Source organism: Carassius gibelio, chromosome B16 (genome assembly GCF_023724105.1).
Source record: "Carassius gibelio isolate Cgi1373 ecotype wild population from Czech Republic chromosome B16, carGib1.2-hapl.c, whole genome shotgun sequence".
NCBI lineage: Eukaryota > Metazoa > Chordata > Actinopteri > Cypriniformes > Cyprinidae > Carassius > Carassius gibelio.
Window position 1 is genome coordinate 12259725 of NC_068411.1, and position 15140 is coordinate 12274864.

At 38.6% G+C, this 15140-nt stretch overlaps 1 protein-coding gene across 2 annotated transcripts; it reads right to left on the minus strand.

The window, feature by feature from the left end:
* Window positions 1-81: 81 nt before the first annotated feature.
* Window positions 82-14610, minus strand: arhgef5 (Rho guanine nucleotide exchange factor (GEF) 5). 2 transcript variants are annotated; one of them, XM_052578202.1, is made up of 15 exons: window positions 14043-14610; window positions 10057-13143; window positions 8669-8717; window positions 8019-8059; window positions 6110-6444; window positions 5113-5273; window positions 4745-4897; window positions 4519-4648; window positions 4235-4309; window positions 4038-4127; window positions 3808-3956; window positions 3544-3687; window positions 3254-3324; window positions 3056-3160; window positions 82-914 (listed from the first exon to the last, which is right to left on the minus strand). In XM_052578202.1, exons 2-15 carry the CDS (start codon window positions 12962-12964, stop codon window positions 778-780), a joined length of 4548 nt encoding a protein of 1515 aa, XP_052434162.1. In that variant the 5' UTR covers window positions 12965-13143; window positions 14043-14610; the 3' UTR covers window positions 82-777. The 2 variants fall into 2 exon arrangements, with proteins under 2 accessions (XP_052434162.1, XP_052434163.1); XM_052578203.1 differs by having other exon boundaries at window positions 10459-13143; window positions 14043-14609.
* Between the last annotated feature and the right edge of the window lie 530 nt (window positions 14611-15140).

A 15140-nucleotide genomic window follows, 5' to 3' on the forward strand; every position in this document is an offset into this window, starting at 1 on the left:
TAATTATCTGTTTATTTTTAAAGGCGTATTACAGTTATATGCTAATCAGTTTGAACAGGAAGCAGAGATGGAACTACACCATGAACACAACATAAAACCTTTATTATGTACATTGTAGACAGCCTTGGGTACTGTACACCATAATTCTTGCTCCCAAATAAAATTTGCACTTTGCTAAAGTCCACTGTTTTTCACAGCTATTAATAATTTGTCCTTTTGCATCTTGTGTCCTAGAGCACACCAACAACTCTTCAAACTGTATTCCCATCAGGCTGCGGTCCGACAGCATTAATATTCCATGCTGAAGGGGATCTGATGTTTATAAATAACAGAGAACAAGTAGTTTTGGTGCAGTATTCAGTATTACACGCAGTGAAATGGCTCGCTCATATTGTGGACAACAGACTGTAGTCCAAATCTCTGCCCATGAATGTCTTATATAAAAACTATGGAAGCAGCACAGATACTCATTCGGAGGAACACGTACTGCATATGAATACATTTGTTCCAATTGCAATCTCTGTCAGTGTCCATAAGATATCGTAAAAGTTAAACTGCTGCAATTCAGCATCATGCCATTCCTTTCTGCAGGATGTGGAGTAGAACCCTGACATGGGTGAGACCATCACACCCACATTACTCTTGATTGTATTCACAAAATAAATAGAAACTTCCCATGAAGTTGAGACGTAATTCTAGAAGTCTTACAAAAGTAATACAAAAAAATTGTAATTAGAAAAAGTCCACCTGAGAACATTGAAGGCTATGCATATTGCTTCACATTGCAGCTGTAGCAATTTTCACGGTGTCCAGAAGGTTGCGCTTTCTTGCTTTGTCGCTGACTATTGTCTCCAGATGAGATTCGGGGGCCCAACCACGTTGTCTGTCTGACAGACGAGTTCCTTCAACCCAGCCTGAATAAAAAGGAGAGAATCATAAATGGAATTTTGCCCTGAATTTGTCAAAGCATCCTTTAGCAGTTCTGGAATGTTACTTGTGACAGAACAACCAAGAATATCTACTAGGATCCAGTGGAGTTCATTTATCAGCACTATGAGCACACATCATTAGTAATGCAATCATTGTACACTGTGTGGGAAAATATGCCTGTTTACATAAACTGTGGTAGCTAGGAATGCCTTAGTCATGAAAGAATCAGTCTTAAAAAATCTCCTTGAGTGCATTGTGTTAATAATACTGGTCCAAATAAGGAATAGGGAGTCTATCCAGTTGCCATCCCAAATATTGTTGTTAACCCTGAAAAAGTCATATGAATTTCACATCTGATGACAGAAGAACCCTCTAGGGCAAGTGACAAATCCTCTTGATTTAGAGCCAAATCCAACTGCTTCTGACTTTCACCATACATTCTACAACGGCAGAGTCCGATCCTGCTCCTGGAGGGCCACCTTCCAGCGGAGATTAGCTCCAGCACCAATTAAACACTCTAGAACTATCTAATCTAGGTCTTTAGGATCACAAGAAGCTTCCAGGCAGGTGAGTTGAAGCTAATATTTGCAGTAGAGTGGACCTCTAGAATCAAGATTGGACATCCCTGTTTTACAGTGACCTAAATCAGTGCTTCTCAAACCTTTTCTGGGGAACCCAACCACTGCATATTTTCTGTGTCACCTCTATTTAACCTACCTAATTCAACTCATCAGAGAGGAAGACATACAAATGGTGCAGCAGTTGGGGATCCCCAGGACAAGTTTGAAAAGCACTGACCTACATCTGGGGTTTCCAAATCTAGACCTGGAGAATCCACTGAACATTTTGTTTATCTCCTTAATCAAACACTCCTGATTCAAGAATATTATCACCGGAGCTTTGCACTACGCCTATGTAATCCACTGGAACGCCATGCTCTTGTGAACATGCACACAACAACAACAACAACAGTTAGCGGAAGCTAGAGATTACGGTTTGTGATGTTCTTTTTTAAAGAAACAAGTTTTGCAATAATCTGCTGTGGAAAAGACTATTCAATTCAACTGGTGGGAAGCAGACAAGGCTAGTGAACAGAATTCGTAATCTGACTCTCAAACCCAGATACAATTCAATAACTCCAGTGTGGTGGACTGAGACATTTTCTGTATGCCACTTTGTCTTTCCCCTTCACTATCTCTTCAAATAAAAAAAGAACTCGCGTGCAAGGTCTCAACTCTTCTCATCATTACTCACTCATTAATAGTCTGTTTTTGCTGATCAGGTGAGGTAAGAAGCAATCAACCTTTGCCAATGATGTGGGGACTAATGGAGTTATCTTAAGTGTTATGAAACCATTCTCTAGACTGCAAAATTGAGATCTTTAGTAGATGGTTTAAGTATGCCTACCTAAACCAAAAAATAAAAAAAGAAAAGTCCCTGATGGTCCGACTTGACCCAATGGAATTTGCTTACCATATACACATGTATGGATGATGTCATGTTCTACAGGACATGCAATACAAAACACACATCAACTGTAAGAGGTTTTTGAATCAGGTTGGATTTCTAGGACTATCTGTCCTTTCCTACATTGCAGAATACCAGTACACCACCATTTTGATCTACCCGCACAAGTTCTACAAGAACTCTTCCATTGTATGTTGCATTAACAATAGAGACGAGTCTCATAAGATGGGCGTTAACGGGTTGGTTATATTTCTCGTCTACCACAAATCCCTTAGATCTCTAGTGAATTTGGGCTGGGTGCAGTCATGCAAGTTCTTAAACTAGACAATAAATATACTATCAATAAAGGCCAACAGAGGTTCTACTTTATAAGGTGACTACTTGTTTATATTGGTCAGGTGTTTTTTTAGGCTAACAAAACTGAACAAGTCAAGGTATGCAGGTGCTCTTGATAATTACAGACAAGTGTGTTGAAACGGAGTGAATTCTGCTTGTAGGTAGATTTCCAGGAAAAGGATTGGGTGCCCCTGGGCAAATGTGATTCCTAACATGTGAACCAACCATGGCTTTCCTGGAAGCAGTTGCAGTTCTTAGCACTGTTCTTAACCATGTGGTTAAAGATCTTTTTCTTGTGTTCATGTGATAAGATTTAACTCACCATCACTACTCTGCTGGTGCACTAACAGAACTTCAGCTTTCTCTAAACTTAGCTCATCGGGTTGCTGAGCGACAAATGCTTTGATGCACTGCATTTGTGGAATGTCTGCAAAAAAAAAAAAAAAAAAGGTTAGAACATGTTAATTAACTTGCATTAGAGTATTTACTTAGTTTCTTTTAAAGCAGGAAATGCACATACCCTGAACGGCACTGAAGTCAATCTCAGGATAAGGACGTGAAAGTGCTGATATCCAGCGCAATTTATTGGCTCTGAGAGATGATAGAAAATGAAAGATGGGAACAGATTAATTTAACGCAATATTCTGCACAACCAGATTTCAAAACTCAAGATTCTATTGGAAGTTGGCCCTACAGGAGCAAGACTGGACGTTCCTGCCCTACAGGGATGAGGACTTCACAGGCATGCACATGTGGCAGCCATTGCATGTTTACAAGCTAGCAACAGTCTCTCATAACTGACATACTTACTGGGTATCTGTCCGCAAGAGCAGGGCTTTCTGTGGCATGTGCAGACGGAACAGGTTCTTTTGTAAGGAATGCAGTTTGAACCTGCAGTTCTCAACCCGCAGCTCCGACACCGGTGCATGATCGATAACTGTAAACCTACCCCCTCTGCAAACAGGAAGTTAAGCATTAATTGCACCATAAAACGAAATATATAATTTGCATTAAACATGAAAAGCCTGATTTCACTTCTCAAAGACTAAGAATGAGAAAGAAGGCAAAACATACTCTTTCCGCAAAGAAACCAGGAGATAGTCATTGAAAAGGTGCATATAAGCATTTCTCTCTTCTTCCCTGTCTTTCAGAGAAAAGTCTATCAGTTCAGTCACAGGTCCCTCTCGTACCAGTCTGCGGGACTGACTGATCAATGGAAGAGTCTAAGAGAGACAAAATAAGTCATTGTACATTTTGACTTTTATTCAGATGGCAAGTTAAGTTCCCAAACATGTCATGCTCACCTTGCACTCAAAGTCAACTTTGGCATTGAGGGTCACAAGTGACTCGATGTTCTTCATTTGAGAGATACTTTCATTACTCTCCTGGATCATCTGTTAAGAAGCAAGGAAACACGGTGAGAAAGAAAACTGATAAGAAATTCCAGTGCAGAGATGTGGGTGACTTAACTACATTGTTGCAAGTGCATCAAGAATCTCACCTTTTCGAGTAGTTTCATGGCCTTAATGGCCTGTGCTTCATCCTTGGTTTTTGAAGCAGTTCTCTTTACAATATTCTACCCAACAAAAACAAGAGAAAAGACAGAATTTAGAAATGAAGCATGCCATATTCGTTGTGACAAGATGGATGGCATATAATATCAAGATAATATAACATATACAAAGAAGGCAGGTGAGAAAACATGTGCTCCTAGCAAGCATGAGTCATGGCATTTCATGCAAAGTCGGGGAATTTGTCATAAAAAATGTGGAGCCAAAGAAGTACCTGCACAAGCAATTTGAGGCGTGTGATTCTTTGAAATGGTAGAATGAGGAAAGACCGCAGAGGCAGTCGCTGACAAACCGGGTTACGTTCCAACTTTTCCACAACTCTACGGAATTCATGACTCTCGTCCCTATGAGAGATGGTGGAATAAAAAATAATAATAATCATATGGACAAAAATAAAACAGGAGAAGCTTTTTTCAAGACCAGCGCAAACAAATACTCACATCAATCTTTGATATGTCTTGTCCTGGTAAGATTGGTTGGAAAGGTATGGCACATAAACATTTCTGAATTCTGGACAGTGTTGGATGATGATGTCACAGACAGTAAAGCGCATAAAGTCCTTCTCCACTGCTTCTTCCAGCTGGGACAGAAAGCTAAATGAAAAGAAGCATATATTGGTGATATTAGTAATTCAGATTTCAGAGCAGACATTTGAGAACTGACTCCAAGATGAATTCATACACGTTTGGGGAGTTATGTCTTAAGATGTCAGCAGCACACATAGTATATGTAGAAATCTAAACATCTTTCAAAAACTAAAAAGTGTTTATCTTCAGTAATTCTGTTAATTTAATGATAGGATTCTAACCTGTGACTGATGTCTCTAACATCATTTAGCCTGGAAAACAGCCAGTTTTTGTCTTGCGAAGACAGGATACCTTTGAGCTGTTTGGACATGACAAAGTTCTCTACTATGATGTCCAAACTGTGACGGTATGACGCTTCAGAGGTCACCACCTCAAACCTCACCTGAAAGAGACAGAGGCTCTTCATGCTGCTATCCTTACTAATAAAAACAAATATCTTTTGAAACACCTGTTTTGTTGCATATGGGTACTGCAATGTACCATGAAAGCCTGTTTCTGTCTCAAGATTTAAAGTTAATTGTAACATTGTATATAAAATGTATGACTTTATTTTACACAAGTACAATCAGTTACAGTTGAAGTGTTCCTTTATATCTCGAAATAAGCTAAATCTTGCTGTGAGGACTGATGTGGTTTTGCATCTCACTCTGTTACATTGTTTTTTTTTTTATCCCAAAATGTGATTTAAATCTTGCATTTATGAATTTGTTTTATTTTAATTGTTTACATTTACACAAATGTATTTCCCAATTGTGGTATTATATCTTGCAATGTGACTTTGAAACTTTTAGCAAAACCTTCTTACACAATTACCTGAATGTGTACAGTAAATAAAGCCATAATGCAAAAATACGTACAGTTAAAACAGTGGAAACTTAAGCCAAACTTAAACTTAAAAATTTAATTTAATTTAATAACAAAATATCTAAGCAGATTCAACATACTTTTCTAACATCACTTCTCACATTTTTACAATTGCTTCCAACCACCAAGATCCTTTTTAGTAAATGCACAACATGTTAGTTCCCCTCAAGTTCATTGTTTTATCATAGTGAAAAGTTTTGTTGCAAAGTGAGCTTGATCTGTTTTTCTTTCAGAGAAATCACTCTTGGTTTGGTATGTTATTATCAAGTACAAAGAAATGTATCATACATTTTTAAGTTTATGACTTGAGCCACTTTTAATGTTTAGTAGGGGATAACAATCAAATGATTCTACCTCCTGCAGGCGTCTCTCATCACTAGTAAGTTCCTCCAACTCTGGGCTGGTCCTCACTCCGGGGAGATCCTGCCACAGTGTGGGTGAGAAAGCAGAGATGGACAGGCGAGGGGACGGGGGTCTGTTTATGGATTGCTGAGGCACATTTAAACTTTGGCTGGTTTGGGACAGATTTTGAGGCAATATGATTTGAGGGATAGATGGGAGAGTTCTGTGTGATAACTTAGGGGAATGATTCGGAGAGGAAGATGTGCTTATTGACAGAGAATCAGAATGAGACAACTGAATCTCTCTGTTCTGCATCACCTCACTGTACTCCTGATACAACTGAGAGTCTGCAAGAGAAAGAGAAATCACTGAGATGATTCTAGAGCTGTGCTCCTCAACTGGACCCAGATTTTATACTGGAACTATTAAAAATATTAAAAAAAAAAACTATTACTAATACTAATACTTTTTTTTATACTATTAAAAAACACATCCTTGAAGTCAAGCACTGCCATTAATTAATATTAGCAGGAGGGACAAAATAAGCAACCAACAATTTGTATAAAACACATTGTGGTTGGCAGTAAACCAACCATGTTTACTCTCACTGCACATGATCCCGTATTTAATGAAGCCTAGGCCATATTTTATTTTAACTTTATGGTTTGTTCATAAGTGCATGGCATGCAACTTGTCTATGCTGTTATCTGCCTAATTGGCAGCAGAATTTGCTTAAAAACCAAGAAATACTCATGAGAAGTTTTTTTCTTTTCCCTTTAAAAAATTACTATGTATAATGCATACATATAACCATACCTTATACATATACAGTACAGACCAAAAGTTTGGACACACCTTCTCATTCAAAGAGTTTTCTTTATTTTCATGACTATGAAAATTGTAGAGTCACACTGAAGGCATAAAGGGCTATTTGACCAAGAAGGAGATTGATGGGGTGCTGCGCCAGATGACCTGGCTTCCACAGTCACCGGACCTGAACCCAATCGAGATGGTTTAGGAGTGATCTGGACCGCAGACAGAAGGCAAAAGGGCCAACAAGTGCTAAGCATCTCTCGGGGAACTCCTTCAAGACTGTTGGAAGACCATTTCAGGTGACTACCTCTTGAAGCTCATCAAGAGAACGCCAAGAGTGTGCAAAGCAGTAATCAAAGCAAAAGGTGGCTACTTTGAAGAACCTACGATATGACATATTTTCAGTTGTTTCACACTTTTTTGTTATGTATTTAATTCCACATGTGTTAATTCATAGTTTTGATGCCTTCAGTGTGAATCTACAATTTTCATAGTCATGAAAATAAAGAAAACTCTTTGAATGAGAAGGTGTGTCCAAACTTTTGGTCTGTACTGTATATAAATTAATTTGTAAGATACAGTAAATGGAGCAGAAAAAAACCTAAAAAAGGCTAAACCTGTCAATGATCCACCAGGTCAAACAGAGATCAAGTCGGAATGTCATAGAAAGCAGGTCAGGGTTTGAACAGGGCAAAAAAAACAAAATAAAAAAACAAGCATGAACATCCAAGAAAGTGTTTTTAACACTAAGCGGTTTATCTGCAGTTCCAAGTGAAATGCAAGCATAAACCTGCTCTTTGCCTGGAGGACTAGCCAAGTAGCATAGTCAGGAATGGCAAAACGTTCCCTGCACATTACATCTGAACTGTAACCATGTTATTCCTTTGTTTTACAGCCAGATACAATCATATTATTTACACTTTCATTAAATTGATATTTGTATCACTGGGAATTGTATGTGTCTTAGAAATGTTTTAATGGATCTTGAAGACTTTAAATAGAAATATTTTTCTGTTAAATATTTATCTAATCTGTTAGAGCAAAGTCCCTATAGTCTTTGGTTATAGCCATAAAGATCAAGACAGATAATGACAATCCAGGGACTTACTAAAGAATTTCGAATTCCTCTTTCTTGTCCTCCTAAGTTTCCTAAAAGTAAGAAGGAGAGAGAGAAAAACAGCAAAGGACATGTTATATAATGGTCATTTGTAAGATTTTCTACTAAATAAAATACTGTCAGTGGGGATAGACCGGATATAAAGTTATAAACATCAAACCGAAAAAGAAAAGGTTTCTGTTGTCATGGTGTCATTTCCATTTTTTTGTTGAAGATATTATCAGAGTTAGAACCTCGAAAGTAACCCAATTTTCAACTGAACAATATTAGATGTCCTAAAAATGCATGAATCCAGATATAAGGACATTAGAAATGGGAATCATAGAGTATAAATTGAGCTGTCTTGTATGTCTGTCTCTTTGCACCAGTGTACCTGCAGGATTAAACCAACAGTAGTTTTCAGTTATGGACACCATCGAATACATTTACTATTCATAGTCAGCAGCAGTTAATTAATTCCTCCAAAAATATCCACCCACCTGCTATATGTAAAATAAAAAAAGCTTTTATTAAGCTTGACAGACACACCTGGAGTTGTCATCTCATATGAGTGTACATGATTTGAAACATTTATCAAAAGTACAATTAACAGGGGACAAAATATAGGAGTGTTTATACATGCAGTATACACGTTCTCCTACCTTAGATCCATTTCACCACAGGTAAGACTTAATTTGTCCTCTTCGTCATCTATACAAACCAAAACAGAGAAATCGGGACACATTACAATGTTGTTTTTAAGCACCTTAAGCTTTGATTAACCAAGATAAGATCAGAATCCAGTAAAAATGTATTTCAAGCAATACAGATGGGGATGGTTCTACATAGCTGTACACAAGCTGTACACATGGGAACCGCCTCAAGCTTTCTACAGAATAACTAAAAATGATAGACCGGAAGGCCTCTGGGTTTGAGCAACTGAACAGCTCTCAAGAAAATGTGGCAATAAATAAAAATAACCCTAATGCAATGAGAAATATGAGGTGGAACAAAAACAGTAAAGTGTACTGGAGGAAGACTTGTTATGCGTGAATGAGAACGGTGAAACATAGGAAATCTGGCAGCTCAAAATTCTGTCTCTTCCAAGAAATGCTGCTGTTTAAGAAGTCCTCAGCGGTCATGACTCCAACCCCACAAGAATCCTCAGGAGCCCTCTTGAGCTTCCAGGCTGTTAAAATGAGACTACCCAAAAAAAGAAAAAAAATGCTGGGGTAATACATTATTAGTTACTCCTGCGTTATGAGAACCTAAAGTGTACTGTTTGTGTGGTTTCAGATTCGTTTAATGTCCTAAGAATAGGTCTCTTAAACAATTTTAGGAATGTTCTCAGAATATTATTATTATTATTATTATTATTTCTTTTGACATTAGATCCATCATTGACTAATTATGTCTGACACAAGGCAATATGAATGAAAACTGAAAAATCACTGGGATGTGTTATACTCTCATTCTTTAAAGTGTCCACAGTCACCAGCAATCCATTTGAACATAAAACAACATTTAGGACCCAATTGTATCAGATTAAACAGAAAAACATATCTGCCACGTGCCTGTCAGTGAATAGTTTTAACTGCTTATTACTGTTCAAATGTTAGGAACAGTCAGTTACATGACAGGAAACAAAACATTTTAATGTCCATATTGACACTTATTTAAGGGAAAATAATTAATGGAGTTCTGTGTTACATTCTTGCGTAAGCACATTTACCCTCTCTATGTGTCATTATACGTGACAAAAGTGTTCCAGTGGCTCAGTGGTAGAGCATTGCGTTAGCAGCGCAAAAGGTCAGGGAACACACACACATATAAAAAAATAAATAAATGTATAGTCTGAATGCACTGTAAGTTGCTTTGGATAAAAGCGTCTGCTAAATGCATAAATGTGAAATATACCACTGGTATAATACATTTGAAAGAATAGGTTCAACAGACACATTTCGACCTTTCACAATCTCTTCTCACAGAGTGGGAGCAGGTGGGTGACTGAATGTCCAATTCAGCCTTCTTATGCTCGTCTTCCTCTCACCTGATTTGTTGAATATTCTCGTCCTGCGGTCCCTTCCAACTCCCTCTTCCTCATCCTCTTCCACTTTTTTGGTTTTCTCCGCTGACTTCCGGAACCCTCGCCTCCTCGCGTGAGCCTCATTTCCCAAATTTCGAAAACTACTAGAGCTTACAACAACTTCCTCTTTACTCTCATTCTTCTTAGATACTTCTTCTACCTTCCCCTCTGCCTCTCCTTCTGAGGAAACCATGTGGTGGTTAGAACTAGGATCGAGCCAATCACGGTTCTCATTCAACTCTCTCTCCATCCCTCCCTGTTGTTCTTCTCCTCCCTCTATTATTTCTTTCGCTTTCCTTGATTTTTCCATTTCTCTCTCACTGTCTGTTTGTGTGTTGGTTTGCGTGTCTATGTGTGTCACACTACCTCTTGCATTTTCTGTGTCCACCGACTTTAGACCCAGGATCTCTTTCATCGTGTTCTTGGCCCATCTAAAGTGAGTGCTCCATGTGTCATCAGAACCAGAATGTTCCATTGAGTCTCCAGTGGTTTCTTTTGCTCCTCTTTGTATTTTATCTTCAATATGAGTCTCTGTTCCCCCATGACCATTATCCTTGGATGGCCCTGAAGTTTCAGAAGGGTCTTGTAGGAAGAGTTGGGTGTCTTGTTCTGATTGCTCACTGGGAGGAATAATTTGGACTTTCAGTGATGTTACACCCTTTGTTGTCTGGTCAGTACTTCTTGCTCCCTCCCCTTTGTCCTCATTGGGACAAAGACTGAGGTTGTCCATTGCTCTTTCAATGTCCTGTTCACAGTGTTCAACCTTTTCAAATGTTTCATTTATGCTCATTTCACCTTGGGTTCCCATGTTATGACATGAATGCTGATTGGCTGCCTCTTCAACAGTAGGATGTACATATGAATTTTCATTGGTTTGTGACGTGGGATGGGTCTGATCAATCACACAAAAGACACTTAGTGGTCCTTTCGGAGCTTCATTTGCCCCATTTTCTGTGTCCTCTGTAGTTCCTGATTGTTCAGAGACAGCTTTGGGAACTCCACCTTCCCAGAATTCTTTGCAGTCTTCAAAATCCTCTTCCTCTGCATCATCCCCTCCACTGGAGACAGTTACAAATCCATCATCTGCTGACAACACTCTGTTCTTCTCAGCTTGCGATTCTACCTCACTTCCTTCCTCATTCTCTAAATAGTCATGTCTATTATTGCTTCTCTGTTCATCTCTTTCCTTTTCTTCCAAGTTATCGGCCACTTTCTCTCTTTCCATCTGCCACTCTGATTCCACGGCTTCTTTATCATAAGCCATGTCTCCTTCCATCCTCTTCTCCTCGCTTTCTGCGTCCACATCCCTCATGAACTCTCCAGCCATTTCAAGTTCTCTATACTTGTCCTCAAGACATTTTTTCTTGGTTGGTTTCCTTCTCTCAGGCTCTTTTTCATTTCCTGTTGTCATGATTTCTTTGTATCTTTGGATGTATCTTTCTTTTGCTTTCTCTCTCTCTGTGTATTCTTTTAAACAAGGTTCTTTTCTCTCACTCCGAGGTTCCAGCCACATTTTCCTTATCCTGTTCTTCGGTTTCTTTGTAACTGCTTCCTCAGTAGCAAAGCTTTCACTCTTCTCTTCATTCCTCTGTGTACTCCTGTCTTCCTGCACTTCCTCTGTTCTTTCTTTCAGTCTCTCTTTATCAGTCTCAGATGTGTTTTCTCTGTCTCTGTCCTCAAGGTTCTCTCTCATCATCCTATTTTTTTCATTTTCAAAATCACTTTCTGAAATCAGCTCTCCAATAATCTCCATTTTACGTCTCCCTTTCTCTTTGTACTCTTTCCTCCGCCTCTCCCTCTCTTCAATCTCTCTTTCAGAGTACCTATCCCCATCTCTTGTCCTTTCTCCATCTCTATACCTTCCTCTTTCAGCTGTGTATAAGTTAGCGTCTCTTGAGTCTCTTGTTCTATCTCTTGGTTTATCTGTCTCTTTGAGCCGTTCAGAATTTTCTCCTTTTGGACCATGATAACCTGTCTCTTTGTAATCACTTCCTATTACTGCCTTGTCTCGCCATCTTTCGGCTTCTCTCTCTCTACGTCTGTCTCTCTCTCTAACTCTGTCTGCCCTTCGCTCTGCATCATTGGCTCCTTCACTCTTGTAGAGTTTTTGTCTTTGTGTAGAGTCTTCTTCCCTCTTCCTTTCCTTACCCCTGACTCTTTCACTTTCTCCTTCAATTTTTATATCTCTTTTCCTAGATCTCTCTCCCTCTCTCTGTCTATCAGTCCTCCTTTCCCTATCTGAAAAGCTTTCTGTCTGTCCTTCCATGAGCCGAGGATAATATCTGTCCTCTCTGTCTCTTTGCCGATGTGTTTCTCTGTCTGTCTCTTTGTCCCTCATGCCTGAAAGGTCACTGACCCCTGGATAACTTTCTCTCCTTCTATCTCTCATTCTAGGGTCAAACTCCCTGTCTCGTTCCCTCTGTCTATCTGGCTCCACCATTACAGGCTTTCTCATTTCAATTCTCCTCAACTCCTCCCTGTATCTTGCAATTTCTCTTTCACACTGCATGTCCATGTCTCTGTATCTCCTCCTTTCCTTTTCTCTTTCATTTTCATACAGTATGTCCTTCGGTCTTCCCATTTGACGCTCTCTTTCATAGTCTGTAAGTGGTATGTTTCTGTCTCTCAATCTGTTTGGTTTTGTCATCCTTGGAAAAGTGTCCCCTTTTCTCCTCTCATTGTTTCGATCTCCATACTCAGCCTGCTCTGACATTGTTGAGCTTCCATTTGCACATCGATCTCCATTTCTCCGCCTCTCTCTTTCTCTCCAGTCAATCTTTTCATCTCTTCTTCTGGTTGCAGGAAATCTCTCCCTGTCCTTAATCCCATCGCACGTGTCTGGCACCATTTCTTTTTCTCTTGTTTTTTCCATTTTTTGGTGTTTCCAAGTCTCTTCTTCACCCAGGTCACCTTTGCCAATTAGCTAAAAGACTCAGATCACAGTTTGCACTCGGTCGATAACCTGTCTAGTGCACCTTAAGAGGATTGTATCTGCACAGTGTTTTGGACGGTACAAGTAATTTGACTGGTTTCCATTGCAACATAGAGAACCTATAAGGGAAGTCAAAAATCAATCAGTGAAGTCAATAAATCAATCAACCACATATAATTCATATTCCAAAGAGGAAAACATTCAAACATATTCTTGGAAATCTTCAAACTTTGGATCTTGTTGAAACGTGTCAGTTAGATGCCTTGGCAGCTTAAACAGTTACTTAAACTTTTTTTTTTTTTTAAGTGTCAAGTTGAATGCCTAACATGAATTAATTATTGGCAGATGCTTATCTGAAGTTACTTGGACTCAAAGTATGAATTTTATTTTATTAATTCCCAGACAACTGAAGCTATGACCTTGGTGTTTCTTAAACTATACTCCACCAGATAACTTACAGCAATGCAACAGAAATACTGTTCTGGTCAAACGAATCACTTCAGATCAGTCTAATATACTGTTAATATGTATAAAACATTTTGCCATTTGTATTTTTTATTGATATACTTCTCTTAACATTTCTACAGATCAATTACACTAATAAGAATTTATATTATGAATTATATATACAGTTGATAAACAGCCTGTTTGTCAGTTCAGCAAATTACAAAGAATGCAGATCAACCAACCACTTCCCTATACTATTCTTGTATCTTATTCAGAGGCATTTCAAGTAATTCAAGCCTAGGAACAGCCAAAGCACTATTAAGAGCAGTTGAAGGAGCAAGTCTTTGACATAGCTGACTCATGATGCTCATTGAATCATACGATGTACAACAAATTAACATTAACAGAGTCATCAGAAAACCACTGTGGTGAATATAATAAACAGATTAATATTCCCAAGCATGACAATGCAGTATTTGCTTGTGATGTGGACGTTTGTTTAAAAAGGTTTGCTAAAGTAACAACAAAAAGGAAAAAATGAAAAGTTTTGGGAATAATGCAGAGGACTCACCTGAGAAGTGTCTTTGGTGACGCTTCTCTGTCTCTCTCCAACTTTTCCTTTGCTTTCTTGACAAAGTTAAGCTAGCAGGAATTGCACAACTCACAGTCATTTAACATATCAGTGTTTGCCCATTGAGAGATCCAAAGTTGAGCGAGATAAATGCTCTAAAAACACTGATTTAATTATCCAGCCTGCCTCTGCTCTACTTAATGTGTTCAGATAAGCAAAAATAGTTTTCATCAAAGTAAAAAGATTCTCGCAGTGTTCCCCTCTCTCTCTCTTGCTCTCTCTCTGTTTCTATATCTCTCTGTTTCTCTCTCTCTTGTCCCCTCCTCCCGCCCTTCTCAAATTCCCAAACAAGTTTGAACAGATTGACACTTATCTTCCTCCCCTTCTTCTGTTTTCCTTATGCTTTCGCTCTCTAGCACTGTTCTTGAGGAGCTCCAGAAGTAACCTTCAAGCTTGCACGCAGCTTTTCTTTAGTTCTCATAAACTCAATAGACCCATAGTAATTGCGTTACAGCTTGTTCCAGTAATTCAGCCTTTCACACACCTCACCACTGCATGCTTCTCTTTCACAGAAGCAGGAAGTGCTCACATGTGTCACATACAAAGTAATGTCGCCTGCAGTTTATGTAACACAAAAGTTCTCCAAAAAAATCTGTGAAAGACAGTGTAGCATAGATGACACATTTGCGCATTAGGAAAGATAAACTGGAAAACACAGACACTTTTTTCTCTTTTTGCACAAAGTTTAGTATAAATTTATAAATATATTTTAGAATAAACTTTTAGTTTAAAATCAAAATATTTTTAAGTGATGATTAAGTGATATTGTTTGTAGTTTAAAATGCTTGTGTTTAATTGATCATTTTCTAAAGAGTCTGATGCTATAGGCCTAAATAGCCAAGATTCCTGTCTTCAAATTGAACCACCTGAACAAACTTAACTCCAGAGCATGCTGCTATCTAAATGCAAACAAGTATAACATAATAATCTAAACAAAACTGACAAAATCAATGAAATCTTCTGGACTAAGGTCAGGAGAAATGATCTAGCAGGTTCTAATGTATGACAGGCAAGAAAGGGCTCATTCAGGAAGACTGA

Bases quoted from the DNA above. Each gene is read 5' to 3' on its own strand.
- arhgef5 (XM_052578202.1), bottom strand. From the start codon at position 12,964: ATGGAAAAAACAAGAGAAAAAGAAATGGTGCCAGACACGTGCGATGGG. The intron at 6,445-8,018 runs GTAAGTCCCTGG...TTTCTCTTGCAG, and splicing joins GAGGAATTCGAAATTCTTTA to ACTCTCAGTTGTATCAGGAG. The intron at 5,274-6,109 runs GTAGAATCATTT...TGTCTCTTTCAG, and splicing joins ATGAGAGACGCCTGCAGGAG to GTGAGGTTTGAGGTGGTGAC.